The 15,676-nt window shown below is 42.7% G+C and overlaps 1 protein-coding gene across 2 annotated transcripts in view; it reads left to right on the top strand.

Annotated features, from left to right (window-relative positions):
• PLCB2 (phospholipase C beta 2) overlaps positions 1-15,676 on the top strand; it is a 405,331-nt gene that overhangs the window by 197,747 nt on the left and 191,908 nt on the right. For both annotated transcript variants that reach the window (XR_012237122.1, XM_073609959.1), the window contains exon 4: positions 7,274-7,414. Coding sequence is in view for 1 of the 2 variants with exons in the window: in XM_073609959.1 (XP_073466060.1) it covers positions 7,274-7,414 (141 nt within the window). In the remaining variant the exon portion in view is untranslated. The remainder of the gene's footprint in view (positions 1-7,273; positions 7,415-15,676) is intronic.

The raw sequence follows: 15,676 nt of genomic DNA, 5'->3' as shown, positions 1-15,676 counted from the left end.
GGTGCCCTGCATGTAGATTAGGGGCTGGGGGCATGGATTAGGGGGGCGCAGAATAGAGATCCGAAAGTGCCTGATGTGACTGGAGCCTAAATGTAATTTATTAAATCTAATAGGCAGAGTGTATGCAAAATAGAGTTAAAAAAAAAAAAAACACAGATTAGCCAAATTTATAATGAATGAAATGGATCAGTATTTGTAAACCAAAGATTATAAGTTATTGGTTTCTAGACAAAAATGTGACAAAAATGTGAACTAAATATGAATGAATTCATTATAATTAGATCAAAGGTAATTTCAAAGATTAGACAAAGAACCTTCTTTATCCTGTGCTATCTATTTTATAAAGCTATACACTATACAACCCAATTTAGGTCACCTTTGAGGTAAATAAGTACAATTTCCTTTAAGGTCACCATACACTATAGCAGTGTTTCTCAACTCCAGTCCTCAAGGCGCCCCAACAGGTCATGTTTTCAGGATTTCCTTCAGATGAAACAGCTGTGGTAATTACTAAGGCAGCGAAACTGATCAAATCACCTGTGCAAAATAATGGTAAACCTGAAAACATGACCTGTTGGGGCGCCTTGAGGACTGGAGTTGAGAAACACTACACTATAGAATCAGATTGTACAATCTCCTTTAAATGTACTAAAACTATTTAATATGAGGACATAACTAAACAATCCATTCAGTCTGAATCAAATCAGACAGATCTAAAAGAGATTGGACAGTCAGATTATAGTGTGTGTGGAGAGCTTAAAGAACATTGTACAATCAGATTGTATAGTGTATGGCCACCTTAGGACCAGTGCTCATTCAATTAACAATGCCACTATTGTACAATACACATTCATTCACTGGCATCACATCACTACTGCATTCTACATTTGGTGAACTTTGGTAAAATAATGTCCAGTGTAGTTGTTGTTTTTTTTTTAATGTGCCCTATTTATTTTCCTGGAGAGACCTTCACACTTATGTGTTGTAGTAACGCACTCTAAAATGCATGCATTAAGTCGTGTGCTTGATGGGTTCTTCAGTATGTTACGAGTCTGGAATCAGGTCAGAGCCAAATATCACACTTCATCCGCTTAATCGCCTTGTGGGGGGCATTACTTCCCTTTCCTTCATCACCTACACAGTCTGCTGGATCCCCACCTGTGAGTTGTCAAGGGGGGTCACCATCCTAAAACATATTATGAGGGATGGGAAACTATAGCAGTTTAATGAGTTAAAATCTAAATTTTCACTTAACCACCAAATGCTCTTCCAGTACCTGCAGATGCAGTATGTGGTGGTGATTCAATTCCTGTCACCCCTGACACTAGAATCAGACCCTCTCCTGACACTAGAATCAGACCCTCTCCTGACACTAGAATCAGACCCTCTCCTGACACTAGAATCAGACCCTCTCCTGACACTAGAATCAGACCCTCTTCTGACACTAGAATCAGACCCTCTCCTGACACTAGAATCAGACCCTCTCCTGACACTAGAATCAGACCCTCTCCTGACACTAGAATCAGACCCTCTCCTGACACTAGAATCAGACCCTCTTCTGACACTAGAATCAGACCCTCTCCTGACACTAGAATCAGACCCTCTTCTGACACTAGAATCAGACCCTCTCCTGACACTAGAATCAGACCCTCTTCTGACACTAGAATCAGACCCTCTTCTGACACTAGAATCAGACCCTCTTCTGACACTAGAATCAGACCCTCTCCTGACACTAGAATCAGACCCTCTTCTGACACTAGAATCAGACCCTCTCCTGACACTAGAATCAGACCCTCTTCTGACACTAGAATCAGACCCTCTCCTGACACTAGAATCAGACCCTCTTCTGACACTAGAATCAGACCCTCTTCTGACACTAGAATCAGACCCTCTCCTGACACTAGAATCAGACCCTCTTCTGACACTAGAATCAGACCCTCTTCTGACACTAGAATCAGACCCTCTCCTGACACTAGAATCAGACCCTCTTCTGACACTAGAATCAGACCCTCTTCTGACACTAGAATCAGACCCTCTTCTGACACTAGAATCAGACCCTCTTCTGACACTAGAATCAGACCCTCTCCTGACACTAGAATCAGACCCTCTTCTGACACTAGAATCAGACCCTCTTCTGACACTAGAATCAGACCCTCTCCTGACACTAGAATCAGACCCTCTTCTGACACTAGAATCAGACCCTCTTCTGACACTAGAATCAGACCCTCTGGAGTGATTGCTCCTCTAAAGTGACGGAGAAGCTGTTGTCTGCTATATATCTGTGTCTATCAATAGCTTATACCACCAAGTTAAAGTGCACCTATCAGAAGTGGCCGGATGACTTACCTGACCTTACAGATGACAATTGGAAGGACTGAGTGGAAAACAACATAATCTCAGCAAGAGACTGATTTATCCAATTTAAGTATCTTCATATGGCTTGTTACCCTCACAATGTCTGGCCAGTGTCTACCCACCCTCTAATCCCTTGTGTGCACAATGAGGGGCCCATGTGGGTACTTTTCTCCACATGGCGTGTGCCTGTACCACTCTGCAAACCTTTTGGGAGTTGGTGGTGGAGATCCTTATTGCAGCGTGTGTGGTGTGGTCTGCCATCATGATGTGACTCCCACGTGCATGCGCTGGAGTGACATTATCACAGCCAGGTGATTTAAGCAGCCAAAGAGTCATAACCCAGAAGGAAGACTGGGAGAAGATGGAAGTGATTGTGACCAGCGGGAGCACTGACAGTGCAGCGCTGGAGGGGATCATTTGGCAGTTAAGTCTGCCCTAATGTGCTAATATGTTGTGCATACTAGCACATTATGGCTAACACCTCCTGGGAGCCCTTTTTTTTCTATGCAGAGTTTAATTCCGCTTTAAGTCATAAAATAAGAAAACCAGCTTTCTCTGCATTATATACCTTTTCATCCTGAAACTTCCTCATTGGTGCTTTTTTTCTACCTGTAAATGTCCCCATGCTGAAGACCAACATCATTTACCATACTTCTGCTGGAAGGTTGAAAACACATAAAAATCCAATGGATTCAAATTTTTATAACTTTTTCAGGCACTACCTATTGCTATTCCCATGGTCTATTTCAGTCAAATCCGCGCCATGTTTACCAAATTTATATGGGCAAGCAAACGCCCAAGGATTAGAAGGGACCTTCTGACATTACCCAAAAGTGTAGGTGGAGTGGCAGCCCCAGATATATTTAAATATTTTCAAGCAGCACATCTGGCAGAATAATCGATTGGTGTAGACATGGAGAGTATAAATTATGGACGACTATTGAACAACAGTCTAGTCCAGTGCCCCTGAATAGAGCTATATGGTGCTACGCAACTTTACCAGCCTAATCACATCCTATCATAGGCCCCACTTTGCAAATAGGGCATAAGAACATTCAGAACTCTAGGTTTTCAACCATACATTCATCCTTGTTTCTGTACTAAGAAACTTGGAGTTCCCCCCAGGCATAGAGCGAGGAGCGTTTAGAAACCTTAGAGAGAGGGGCTGTTTCCAAGTATCACATTTTTTGGTCTCCAATACATGGCCTAGGATAGAAGCTCTGATGCAGCAGGGAGGACAATTTGGATTAAAATTTTGGCAGGCATTACTGGTACGCCATTACCTTGATACATTGGGACCTCCAGAAAACTACTAACGTCCGTGTACAAAATTTGAATTATATTGTGAGGAAAAGGAGCCTCTCTCATGTACTATCTCTAGGATGTACGCAATGTTGATATCTCCCCCAGATGATTTTGTAATTCCAAGTTTGAATAAATGGGAAAGAGACCTCAATAAGATCTTTACACCAGCTCAGCGTCAGAAGATTATACATCTATAGCTAAAATTATCTGTGTGTACGAAAACTCAGGAATCCAATTATAAATTGTTAACACGTTGGTATTACACCCCCTCAATTCTCAACAAAATCTTTCCAGAGGCCTCGGACTGCTATTGGAGATGCTGTGAGGGACAGGGGACTCCGCTCCACATTTTTTGGTTATGCTTAGAGATTAGACAGTACTGGCTGGAGGTACAAAGGATCTCTCAAAAATTTACAGATTTCCAGATACCAGATGACCCGGCTTTTTTTTTCTCCACTGTTCACAAATCCCACTTCAGAAATATAAAAAATCAGTGCTATGTCACTTGGTGAATGCAGCTCAGCTAAAGCATGCATCATTTGTGCTGGAAGGATTCACGACCACCTCCCATTGCCATGTGGCTTAATACAGTCAGAAGTATAGGAATAATGGAGGATCTAGCGCTTACGGCGCAAGATAGAAAGGAACAATATACTGAAACATGGGCCTCATGGGAGGTATTTGTATACTCTAAAGAGGGGAGGAGGTTACTGGGGAGTGGGGGGGGGGGGGGGCGTAAGGTCCTTCCTGTCACATCTCGGAGTAGTATGAGTGTGTTGTCCATATTCTCTGGGACGGGGGGAGAGGGGGTATATATATATTCATATATGTGTTTAAAATTTTTTTTTAAATTTTTGGTTTGGTTTTGTTTTTTTTCTTTTTGTTTTTTTGGCTTAAAATAATAGGAGAACTGAAATATAGGAATATGATTTACATATAGTAATAAACAGGGTTTGATGGAGGCAGTGTGTAAAGTGAAAATATGTTAGGAATATATGCACTTATTTCTGTGCATTGACTGCTATGGAATACGTATGATGTAATGGAATTATGTTTTGGAAAAAATAAAGAAAGAATTTATAAAAGAATCCAATGGATGATTCTTCCTGCCAACATTTACCCAAAACATTTAAATATTGGCTTGGCCGAACTGATCTTTGAATGTACCACATCGCCATTATGGTATTACAATTATACTGTATATTGATGTAGCACCCTGATGTTTAGGCAGGGTTGCTAGTAAATTTACCTGCCAGGTATAGTTGCCTTGGTCAATTGATAGGAGATCAATTGATTCCACCCTAATTCTGGAATTGCTGCACTTCTCTCTTCTGACCCTAGATGGCAGGGTATCTGGTGGCACTAGATAAGACAAGGGCATTGCAAGGACAGATTAGGAATAGATGGGGTATCTCAGCCAATGGGCAGGGATCTTCTTGGGTACCTTGGCCTGCTGGGAGAGCCTATTTATTTGGGTGAGGCCAGGTGATCGGGGTTCTGTGCCACCTGGACAGCTGTCTGGGAAAACGTGTGTTGTATTGTCACGAGTTGCTAGGCCAGAGTCTGAGGCCTATCCCGGAGACATCTGGCTGCTAGGCTGTCTGAGGGCCTATCCAGAAGCAAGAGAGCAGCGTAGGGTTGGGAGTGTGGCCTGCAGTCCAACCAAAAGTGACCGTTCTGCCAGCCAGAGAACCTATCGTGGTCGAAGTTAGAGGGGAAGCTGTCGCCACTAAGGGACCATTCATCGCATTACCAGGGACGACCGTGAGTAGCTGAAGAAAGTACCAGAGCAGTATTCTCGTCAACTGGGGATGGTGAAGAATTGGGAAACTTCAGCAGGTGTCAAGCCAGGGATCCAGCCAGCAGAAGTGATGCTTGCAGAGCAGTCTTGTGTGCCAAGCCAGGGATCGAGTAGACCAGTGGGGTGACGCTTGAAGAGTATCTGTGAGTGCCAAGCTAGGGACACAGCAGGGATGCGGGGGTGACGCTTGAGGAAGATACTCAGTGAGAAGATTGGAAGAGCTCAGTAAATCCAGTGGCAGTGGATCAACGGGTCCAGGGGTGCCAAAAAATCACTGTGAGTGAGAGTCACTTTGGTTTGAGGCACCACGGTCACTGCACCATAGAACACGCTTTTTTAGCACCTGCCTCTTGGGCTGGGCCTTTTGGCTGGGACCAGAGGAATTTTTTATTCCTGGCCGGAGGGCCTGGTCATTGTTTTACACAATGGCCACTTTTTCACTCTCATCTTCACTTATTCCTTCCCCACTTTATTTTATTTATTAGGCCTATGTTTGTCACTTTTTCTATTTTTGTGTTTGTACATGGTTTGTTGCACTGTGTGATGAGTAGGGTTGCAGGTCCTCAGGCCAGCCCTGAAAGTCTTGAGAGGGGGTGGATAATAGGCCTTTTGGCTTGGTTCACCCTCTCTCATGGGGTCTCCCTTCGGGGGAGCCTCACCTAGTACTTGGGTGGATCTGTTTCGGCAGGCCGTCCAGAGAACGGGGTCCATCTGGTTTCGGCCAGATGGACCAACTGTAAGTACCCTTGTCCCCGTCTGGAGCCTAACGCCCCAGGGGATTCAGGGCAAGGCACTCTGATTTTAGAGGGCTTGTGTACCCGTTTGCTTTTTTTGTGTTTCACTCTTTATGTGTGTGCACATTTTTTTGGCACCGGGTGAAGTTTTTAGGTGTGTTATGCACGCCATAGGCTTTCAAAAAAATTTTTGGCAGTGGATCAACGGGTCTAGGTGATAGATTGTGTAGGAAGTGAAAGAGTTCATTGCAACCTTTGTTAGAAACTGTTCAAGATTGTTGCCATAGGAGACAGCGCGTGTACACATGCAGATGTGGAGCCCGGCTGGGTGCCTTTCCCTGCATGGAAGTCTCAGAGTCTGCTAATTACCATTGCAACTACTAAAGGGTGTCCTGGCCCTAACCCTCTTTGCATTCAAGAAGTGTCTGGCGCCCATGAATCTACCTTGCATTACACCCACCATGGCTCGTAATCCACTCTACATAGAAGGATGTCAGCTGTCCCTAACTCTGGAGGTCACCATTAGGCCTGGAGAGACCCGGGATTTGGCTACACTATAATGTATCTATATGAAAATGTATGTCATAGCCATACCTCCCAACTTTTTGAGATGGAAACGAGGGACACCTATTAGCAAAAGTATGTAGCCATAGGACACACTCCTTGCCATGCCCCCTTAAAAGAGTATTATACAGAAAAAAAATGATTAGTTGAACCCATAAGTTCTTTTTATTCTTTCTTTTTTTACCACTACTATTCCTTCATATTGGCTTTTGAAATTTACAAATTAGCAATTTAGAAATTGGATAAAAGGTTTAGCACTGGGAAACACTTTTTAAAAGATAAAAATTATATATTATATACAACTATATAGATCAGACCAAAATGAGGGGCAAATGAGTAGGAAAGAGGGACAGAGGGACTTTGTTCCAAATCAGGGACAGTCCCTTTGAAATCAGGGACAGTTGGGAGTTATGGTCATAGAGTGTTTCTCTCATTAGCTTCTGAATATTAACGAAATATACATATTTTAAACATACAGTAAGGTTTAGACATTTACCTTTTTTTTATCTTACAGACCCAGAAATTGAGGGAAGTCTTCAACCTGGACTTTCCTGAAAACAACTTCTTGGCTAAAACTTTGTGCATTGTCACTGGGCCAGATATGGTGGATCTTACCTTCCATAACTTTGTGTCCTACAAGGAGAATGTGGGCAAGGTACTGTACACAAATTGTATACCTAATAGAGGCGATAAAGGTATAGGTGATAATGTGTTAAAACTTATTAGAGAAATACAGTTACTGCCATTGCTAGTCTCCTGCCTAAAGTGCTAGTTGCCAGACACTCATGCTGATCCCCTGTCTTTTAATCTTTGAGTCTTTGACCCAGAACAAGTATGCAGATCCGGAGTTACAATTTTACTTGCTGCATGCTTTCAATGGGACCATTGAATAAAAGGTATTTAGGAAGATAGTAGCGTTAAAGGGGTTGTAAACCCTCATGGTTTTTCACCTTAATGCATTCTATGTATTAAGGTGAAAAAGCTTTTTTAGTGCTGTAGCCCCCCAGCCCCCCGTTTTACTTACCTGGACGCTGTCATCCTCCGTCCGGGAACGAGCACACCATCTGTAGTTGTTGTCTTGTGTCCCGATTGGATAGATTGATAGCAGCGCAGCCATTGGCTCCCGCTGCTGTCAATCAAATCCAATGGCGCGAGCCAGGGACGGGGCCGAGTCCTGCATTCTGTGTAAATGGACACAGATGCGGGACTCGGGAGTGCACAGGTGTCCACCAAGGAGAGTGCTTCTCCAACATGGACACTCGATGCGGGGAGGAGCCACCAGCGCCGCCATGGGACCCCAGAAGAGGAGGTTCTGTGCAAAACTAACTGCACAGTGGAGGTAATTATGACATGTTTGTTAATTAAAAATGAAAGAAACAAGGGTTTACAACCGCTTTGACACACATTTTTAGATGGAGAATATTCATGGCAACCCAGGTATTTGAGTTATAAAAGGTTTCTTTAAAGAGGCCCTGTCACATTAAAACTTTTTTAATCTAAGCACATACCTGGAAGAAGAGTGCAGTACAGGCAGTCCCCGAGTTACGAACGACTCCTACTTACGAATGGCCTCAAATGCTGGCCACTTGTGCTCCACGCTGGTCCTGGATACCTCCGGAAACATCCCATACTGCAGCACTACATGTACTGTATGGCCAGAAGAGCTCCAGATAACATAACAAGTGCCCGGAACATCCCACATCCATGCACAGGCGGATGTTACACTTAGGAATGCAGTGTTCCGACCGGAATTTACACTTACAAATGCAGTGTTGTGACTTACGAACAACTTCGACTTGCAAACAAACCTACAGTCCCTATTGTGTTTGTAACTCGGGGACTTCCTGTACACTTATAGTGTACACTTTCCTTCCATCTGCACTGCTCTATTGCAAAAAACAAACCTACAGTCCCTATTGTGTTTGTAACTCGGGGACTTCCTGTACACTTATAGTGTACACTTTCCTTCCATCAACATTGCTCTATTGCAAAAAATGTATTCACTGAAGTGCAGTTGGTCTAAATGGTCCTCCTCAACCCTTACTGGTTTCTCCCTCTAAACTGACTATCCTACAGAGACATGAGGTCAAAGAGCCTGACTTTTATCCAGTGGACCTCAGGGGACCAGTCCTTTGCAAATGCGCAGTGTTGCGCAACGTAGGCAGATGCAATGGTAAGTATTTACCCTTTATGGCAGGGGTGTCCAAACTTTTTTCAAAGAGGGCCAAATTTGATGAAGTGAACATGCGTGAGGGCCAACCATTTGACCTGACATTTTTTTGAACCATTAAAATTCGGTCTAAGTGTGTTCGTCCGAGCACTAATACACTGCCCAACAAAAATTCTCTTGCCTTTGTGGCTGTGTGTGGTGAAAAGATGAGCTTGGGCTTGTTATTTGGATATACATATATATATATATATATATATATATATATATATATATATATATATCTTCGGTGGCCCCCAATGAATCCCTGAGCGCCACTCAGGACTAAGGATGAGCTTGAGTGTGTTATTTGGATATACCGTATTTATCGGCATATAACACGCACAGGCGTATAACACGCACCTTCACTTTAAGAGGGAAGTTTCAGGAAAAAACATAAATTTTAAATAAAGAACTGTGAAGCAAAATAAGGGTCAGTACCCATCAATGCAGCCTAATCAGTGCCCATCTGCAGCCTCATCATTGCCATGAATGCAGCCTCACTATTGCCATGAATGCAACCTCACCGTTGCCATGAATGCAGCCTCACAAGTGCCATGAATTCATCCTCCCCATTGCCATGAATGCAGCCTCACCATTGCCATGAATTCAGCCTTACAATTGCCATCAGTGCAGCCTGCTCGATGCCCATCTGCAGCCTCGGAGGGGAAAGGGAGGGGGGTGGGACGAGCGCCAACAGATTACATACAGGAGAATCTCCTGTTTACTCGGTGGCCTCTTTAATACAAAGCCCCGCCTCCTATGATAGACAGAACAGTCGTTCAATGGCTGCCCAGGAAACGGGATTTCCTATTAGAGGCCGCCGAGTAAACCGAAGATCTCCTGTATGTAATCTGTCGGCACTCGTCCCACCCCCTCCCTGTCCCCTCTGAGGCACCGATAAATATGGGTATATATCTTTTGTGGCCCCCGCAGCGGTTGGGGATTCGTTGGGGGCTACAAAAGATATATATATATATATCCAAATTACCAGTGGGGCTGTTTGAAACTGGAATGCAGGCTGCCATTAGCCCGCAGGCCGGACTTTGGTCATGCCTGCTTTATGAGGTATAGATTAAAACATAGCCTTGCGTGGGAAAACATAATTCTAACAAAGTATGCCAGATGACATACAGTATATAAGGTGATGATCACAATAAGGGAATGGAGACATCTGTTAGAAGTCAACGCATATCATGTTCTCCCTGTTGACATTGAGCATAAGTAAAACTTACTTTGCTTAACTTGTTCATAAAAAAAGTCAAGTTGAGAAAGTGTGGCAATTACACGAATGTAAATAGTTCCTTGCCATGAATGTTGCAAACAGTCACATGTTGGAATATGGCTTTACTGATGATTCACATTTATAGTTGAAATCGGTGGTGTGAGGTTAGCAGGAAGGACCAGTGAGAGCTGTGATGGATTATGTACTGTACATCGACCCTCCTGGAAGTGTCAGTTTTGGTCTTAAGGGACCAGTTCTAGTGATCCGGATGATGTTTAACAGTGTGTGTGACAGGACAGGTAAGTACTTACAGTACAGTGCCTTGAAAAAGTCCTTTTCCACATTTTGTCATGTTACAACAAAAAATGTAAATGTATTTTATTGAGATTTTATGTGATAGACCAACACAAAGTGGCATATAATTGTGAAGTGGAAGGAAAATGATACACGGTTTTCAATTTTTTTTTACAAATAAATATCTGAAAAGGGTGGCATGAATTTGTATTCAGCCCCCTTTACTCTGATACCCCTAACTAAAATCTAGTGCAACCAATAGCCTTCACAAGTCATCTAATTAGTAAATAGAGTCAACCTGTGTGTAATTTAATCTCAGTATAAATACAGCTGAGAACCTTAGTGAACAAACAACATCATAAAGTCCAAGGAACACACCAGACAGGTCAGGTATAAAGTTGTGGAGAAGTTTAAAGCAGGGTTAGGTTATAAAAAAATATCCCAAGCTTTGAGCATCTCATGGAGCAGTGGTTCTCAAACCCTGTCCTCAAGTACCCCCAACATACCATGTTTGCAGGTTTTCCTTTATCTTGCACAGGTGCTTTCAATCAGAGTCAATGGCTTGGTATTTTGGACAGCTATTTTATCTAAGAGAAATTCACAAAACATGACCTGTTGGGGGTACTTGAGGACAGGGTTGAGAACCACTGTCATGGAGCACTGTTCAATCCATCGTCCAAAAATTGAAAGAGTATGGCACAACTGCAAACCTACCAAGACATGGCTGTCCACCTAAATTGACAGGCTGGGCAAGGAGAGCATTCATCAGAAAAGCAACAAGAGGCCCATGGTAACTCTGGAGGAGCTGCAGAGATCCACAGCTCAGGTGGGAGAATCTGTCCACAGGACAACTATTAGTTGTGCACTTCACAAATCTAGAAGAAAGCCATTGTTGAAAGAAAGTCATAAAAAGTCCCCTTTTGCAGTTTGCGAGAAGGCAAGTGGGGGACACAGCAAACATGTGGAAGAAGATGCTCTGGTTAGTGGTCAGATGAGACCAAAATTGCATAGCTTCCAAATGTCCCTGATTTCGAGGGACTGTCCCTGATTTGGAGCAATGTCCCTCTGTCCCTCTTTTCCCCTCATTTGTCCCTCATTTTGGTCTGATCCATATAGCTGTATATAAAATGCAATTTTTATCTTTCAAAAAGTGTTTCCCAGTGCTAAACCTTTCTTCCAAATTCTAAATTGCTGCATATGTACATTTTAAAAGCCAATATAAAGGAATAGTAGTGGTAAAAAAAGCCCTTGTGGATTTAATTAACCATTTTCTTGGGTTAATTCTCCTTTAAGGAGGTGTGGCAGGGGGCGTGTCCCATGCCTACATACGTTTGCTGGTAGATGTCCCTCATTCCCATCTCAAAATGTTGGGAGGTATGAAATTAAACTTTTTGACCTAAAAGCAAAACACTATGTGTGGTGGAAAACTAACAGTGCACATCACTCTGAACACACCATCTCCATCGTGAAACATGGTGGTGGCAGCATCATGTTGTAGGGATTCTTTTCTTCAGCAGGGACAGGGAAGCTGGTGAGAGTTGATGGGAAGATGGATGGAGCCAAATACAGGGCAATCTTAGAAGAAAACCTGTTAAGCCCCATACACACTATTTATTTTCTGCTGATTTTTGTCTTCAGATTTACCAAAACCATATAATATGAGGTCAAACCGTAGGAGTTTCAATTTGTATGCAATCAGGCAGGCCCTTGCACTACATGGTTTTGGTAAATCTGAAGACAAAAATCAACAGAAAATCATATAGTGGGTTTGGGGCTTTAGAGTCTGCAAAACACACTGGGGCAGAAGTTCACCTTCCAGCAGGACAACGACCCTAAAGATACAGCCAGAGCTACAATGAAATGGTTTAGAGCAAAGCATATTCATGTGTTAGAATGGCCCAGTCAAAGTCTAGACCTAAATCCAATTGAGAATCTGTGGCAAGACTTGAAAACTGCTGTTCACTGAAGCTCTCAATCCAATCTGACAGAGCTTTTTGCTATTTTGCAAAGAAGAATGGGCAAAAATTCACTCTCTAGATGTGCAAAGCTGGTAGAGACATACACAAACGACTTGCGAGACATACACAAACGACTTGCAGTTATAATTGCAGTGAAAGGTTGTTCTACAAAGTATTGACTCACGGGAGCTGAATAGCACGCCACACTTTTCAGATATGTTCTTGAAAAAAAATGGAAAAAAAAAAACTATTTATCATTTTCCTTCTACTTCATGTGTTGATCTATCACATAAAACCACAATAAAATACATTTACGTTTTTTGGTTGTAACATGACAAAATGTAGAAAATTTCAAGGGGTATGAATACTTTTTTAGGCCACTGTAATTGCTTCTTTATAGGTGTGACTTAAGATGAAATTATTTCAGTATGCAATTTGGTTGTTTAAGCTCTAGGAAACATCTGATTGGACAGGTACCCTGTAATGGCAATAATTAATATCAATTCCAGTCTTATACATTGAAAAATACCCAGAGTGCAAGGAAAATATGAGCTATTATAGTAATAATTTTCATTACCGTAAGCAGTTTTAATGTTTTTGTTTTGCCTTCCTCTGGACCAAACCTGCTGGTGTTTGTGATGATGGATGAGCTGCCAGTTCAGTCTGGACCCAGATTAGGAAATACGTTTCCTTGTCTTGAGATTCGGCAAATGGCTGAACTAAATTGTTGTTTGGCGTCTAATAACCAGTGACTCGTCTCCACCCCACCCTTTGGGTATGCAATGGGTTTTAAGGCTGAACCCCATGCAAAAAAACCCCAAAAAACATGGGATCCAATTCACACCAGATCAAATATGCAGCCTGACTGGCCAGGAAAGGTAGAAATGAGCGTGCACCCCCTTCTGAATCATACCAGGCCCTTAACATGGGGGGTACCTTGCTGGGAGGGGACTCTCAACACTCTTGGCCAGTGGGAAAAAAGTAGGGGGCCCCCAGATACTGCTCCCCTATGTAAATAAATAAGGGGTTCACAGTACCCCTACTTATTCACACAAAAAGTGGAAAGCAAATAAATACACTGACAGTTTTTGACAATTCCTTTTTTTTTAATCAATTACGTCAGGCAGAGAAGCAGATCCATGTCAATTATGATTAATGATGCCCACTGCCCACTGACTAGCTGAAAGAAAAAAATCCTGCTCCCATCTTGGCCCTCATATTTGGTCAATGACGTCACCTGAGGGATCTCACCCCTTTGTTTACATTTAGTGCTGGGGACCAGGGGATGTCATTTGTGTCTAGTGACCTACAGGTGAAAATTGTTCGGCGGTTGGCTGGATTATTTTCTTTCATTAGAAGGCCCTACTAAATTTGGGGGCCCTTCATTTTCAAAGGGGATTTCAGGTTCCAATAAGTTCCCTTCCTGCAGATCCCCACAACTACTGGGCCAGGGTTGTGGGGCAGAAACCTTTGCCCTCATCAACATGGGAACAAGGGGCTTTGCCAGAGTGGTGCCAAGTACACCCCAAGTTGAGGGCATGTAGCTTCATTATTTTTTTGTCCTTTGTGTGGATTCCTTTTTGGCATCCATACCAGACCCTCATCCGGAATAAGGATCTGGTTCGTATTTAGGGAAACCGCCATGCATTTCTTTTGTGTGGGATATCCTATTAACATCTACTGTATATAAGACTTTCATCTAGTATAAGATTCTGGTACAGATGATAGGAGACTTTGGCTTCTTTCTTTGCACAGAGAAGTAAGCTGTCTGGAAGGGGTCTGTAAGTGTTTTGCGGCAGTAGGTTGTATAAATTGTAGAGATGCGTCACTGCACAGGCAGGTTAAGAACATGTTATTTAACCAGTTCCAGACTACCCACCATACTTATGCTGTGGCAGGGAGGCACGGTTGTGTCGGATCACGTGCAGTACATGTATGTGATCCAGCATTTCCAGGTAGGGGGGCACGCCCATGCCTGCCACCCCATCTGTGCTGTCATACGCTACAGCACAAGTCGGTTAGCAGGTCCCGGCCAATGATTTATGGCCAGTACCTGCTGATCGGCTTAGCGAATGACAGTACAAAGCCCTGTGTTTACTGACAACACAGGGTTCTGTACATGGAGCAGAGATGTGGCTGTTTTTTTTTCTTCCTACAAAGCAGGGAGATAAAGCAGTTACATCTCTTCGCTCACAGCCAAAGACATTTTTAACTTTTTTTCTTTTGCAAGATACATGTTTACTAGCCCTATGGCTGTGAAACCGCCTATCAATTCCAGAACCACTGTCCACAATGTGCTGCTTTCCTACATGACCCCCCCCCCCCCACTGTCCCACCTGCAGGCCTGGTGCAGTCATGGTGGGGGTCGCTGGGAAGGGCGACAGGAGCTCAGCGGACCTCCGTCTGCTAAGTTTCTCTCCTTTGCACAGACCAGGAAGTGACTGTATGATGTGACGTCCTTGTCATGAGCTGTCAACCAGTGCCGTTGATGGAACACAATTTGTGTTCCATCAGCTGCATTGCAGTACAAAGGAGACATCCAAGGTCTAATAGACCCCAAATGTCTCATAAAGAGAACCTGTTACCTATATGCTATCACATGAGGGACTAATAGCCCCCTATGTGATAGCAATAAAGTCATATAAAAAAAACATTTAAAACATTTAAAGACACACATTAAAAAACAAAACAAAACAAAAACAAAAAAGTTTTAGAGCCCCCCCTCCCCTACACACACGTTGTGTTGGGCGCCTACATAGGAAAATGGCGATTGCCCTACACATGTTACATGTTACCCTGAGTGAGATTAGTAATTTTAGCACTAGAACTCCTGCGTAACTCTAAATTGATGACCTGTAGTATTGCCTATGAAAAAATATTTGGTACTGAAGTTTTTCACCGTTTCACAGACACATGCAATTTTAAGGTTTGACATGTTAGGTATCTATTTACTCGGCACAACCTCATCTTTTACATTTTAACAAAAATTGGGTAATAATTTGCGTTTATGAAGCCAAAAACTTACTTTAGTGTATTTTTACTGAAATTTAGCGTTTCATTAAACGTTGCACTAATATTGTGTAACATAAAAAAATTTAACTTTCAGCATTTTATTCTTTACGGTGTCTTCTTTGTTTTGGGAGTTTTAATTAATCTTAAGGCCTAAAATTATTTTTAAAACATGTAAACACAAAAATGTAAAAAACGGCTCTGCTACTCAAGTGTTTAAAATAC

This window comes from Aquarana catesbeiana, linkage group LG13 (genome assembly GCF_042186555.1).
Source record: "Aquarana catesbeiana isolate 2022-GZ linkage group LG13, ASM4218655v1, whole genome shotgun sequence".
Taxonomy (NCBI): Eukaryota; Metazoa; Chordata; class Amphibia; order Anura; family Ranidae; genus Aquarana; species Aquarana catesbeiana.
The sequence above is the reverse complement of the archived record's forward strand: the minus strand, read 5'-3'. Positions and strand labels throughout refer to the sequence as shown.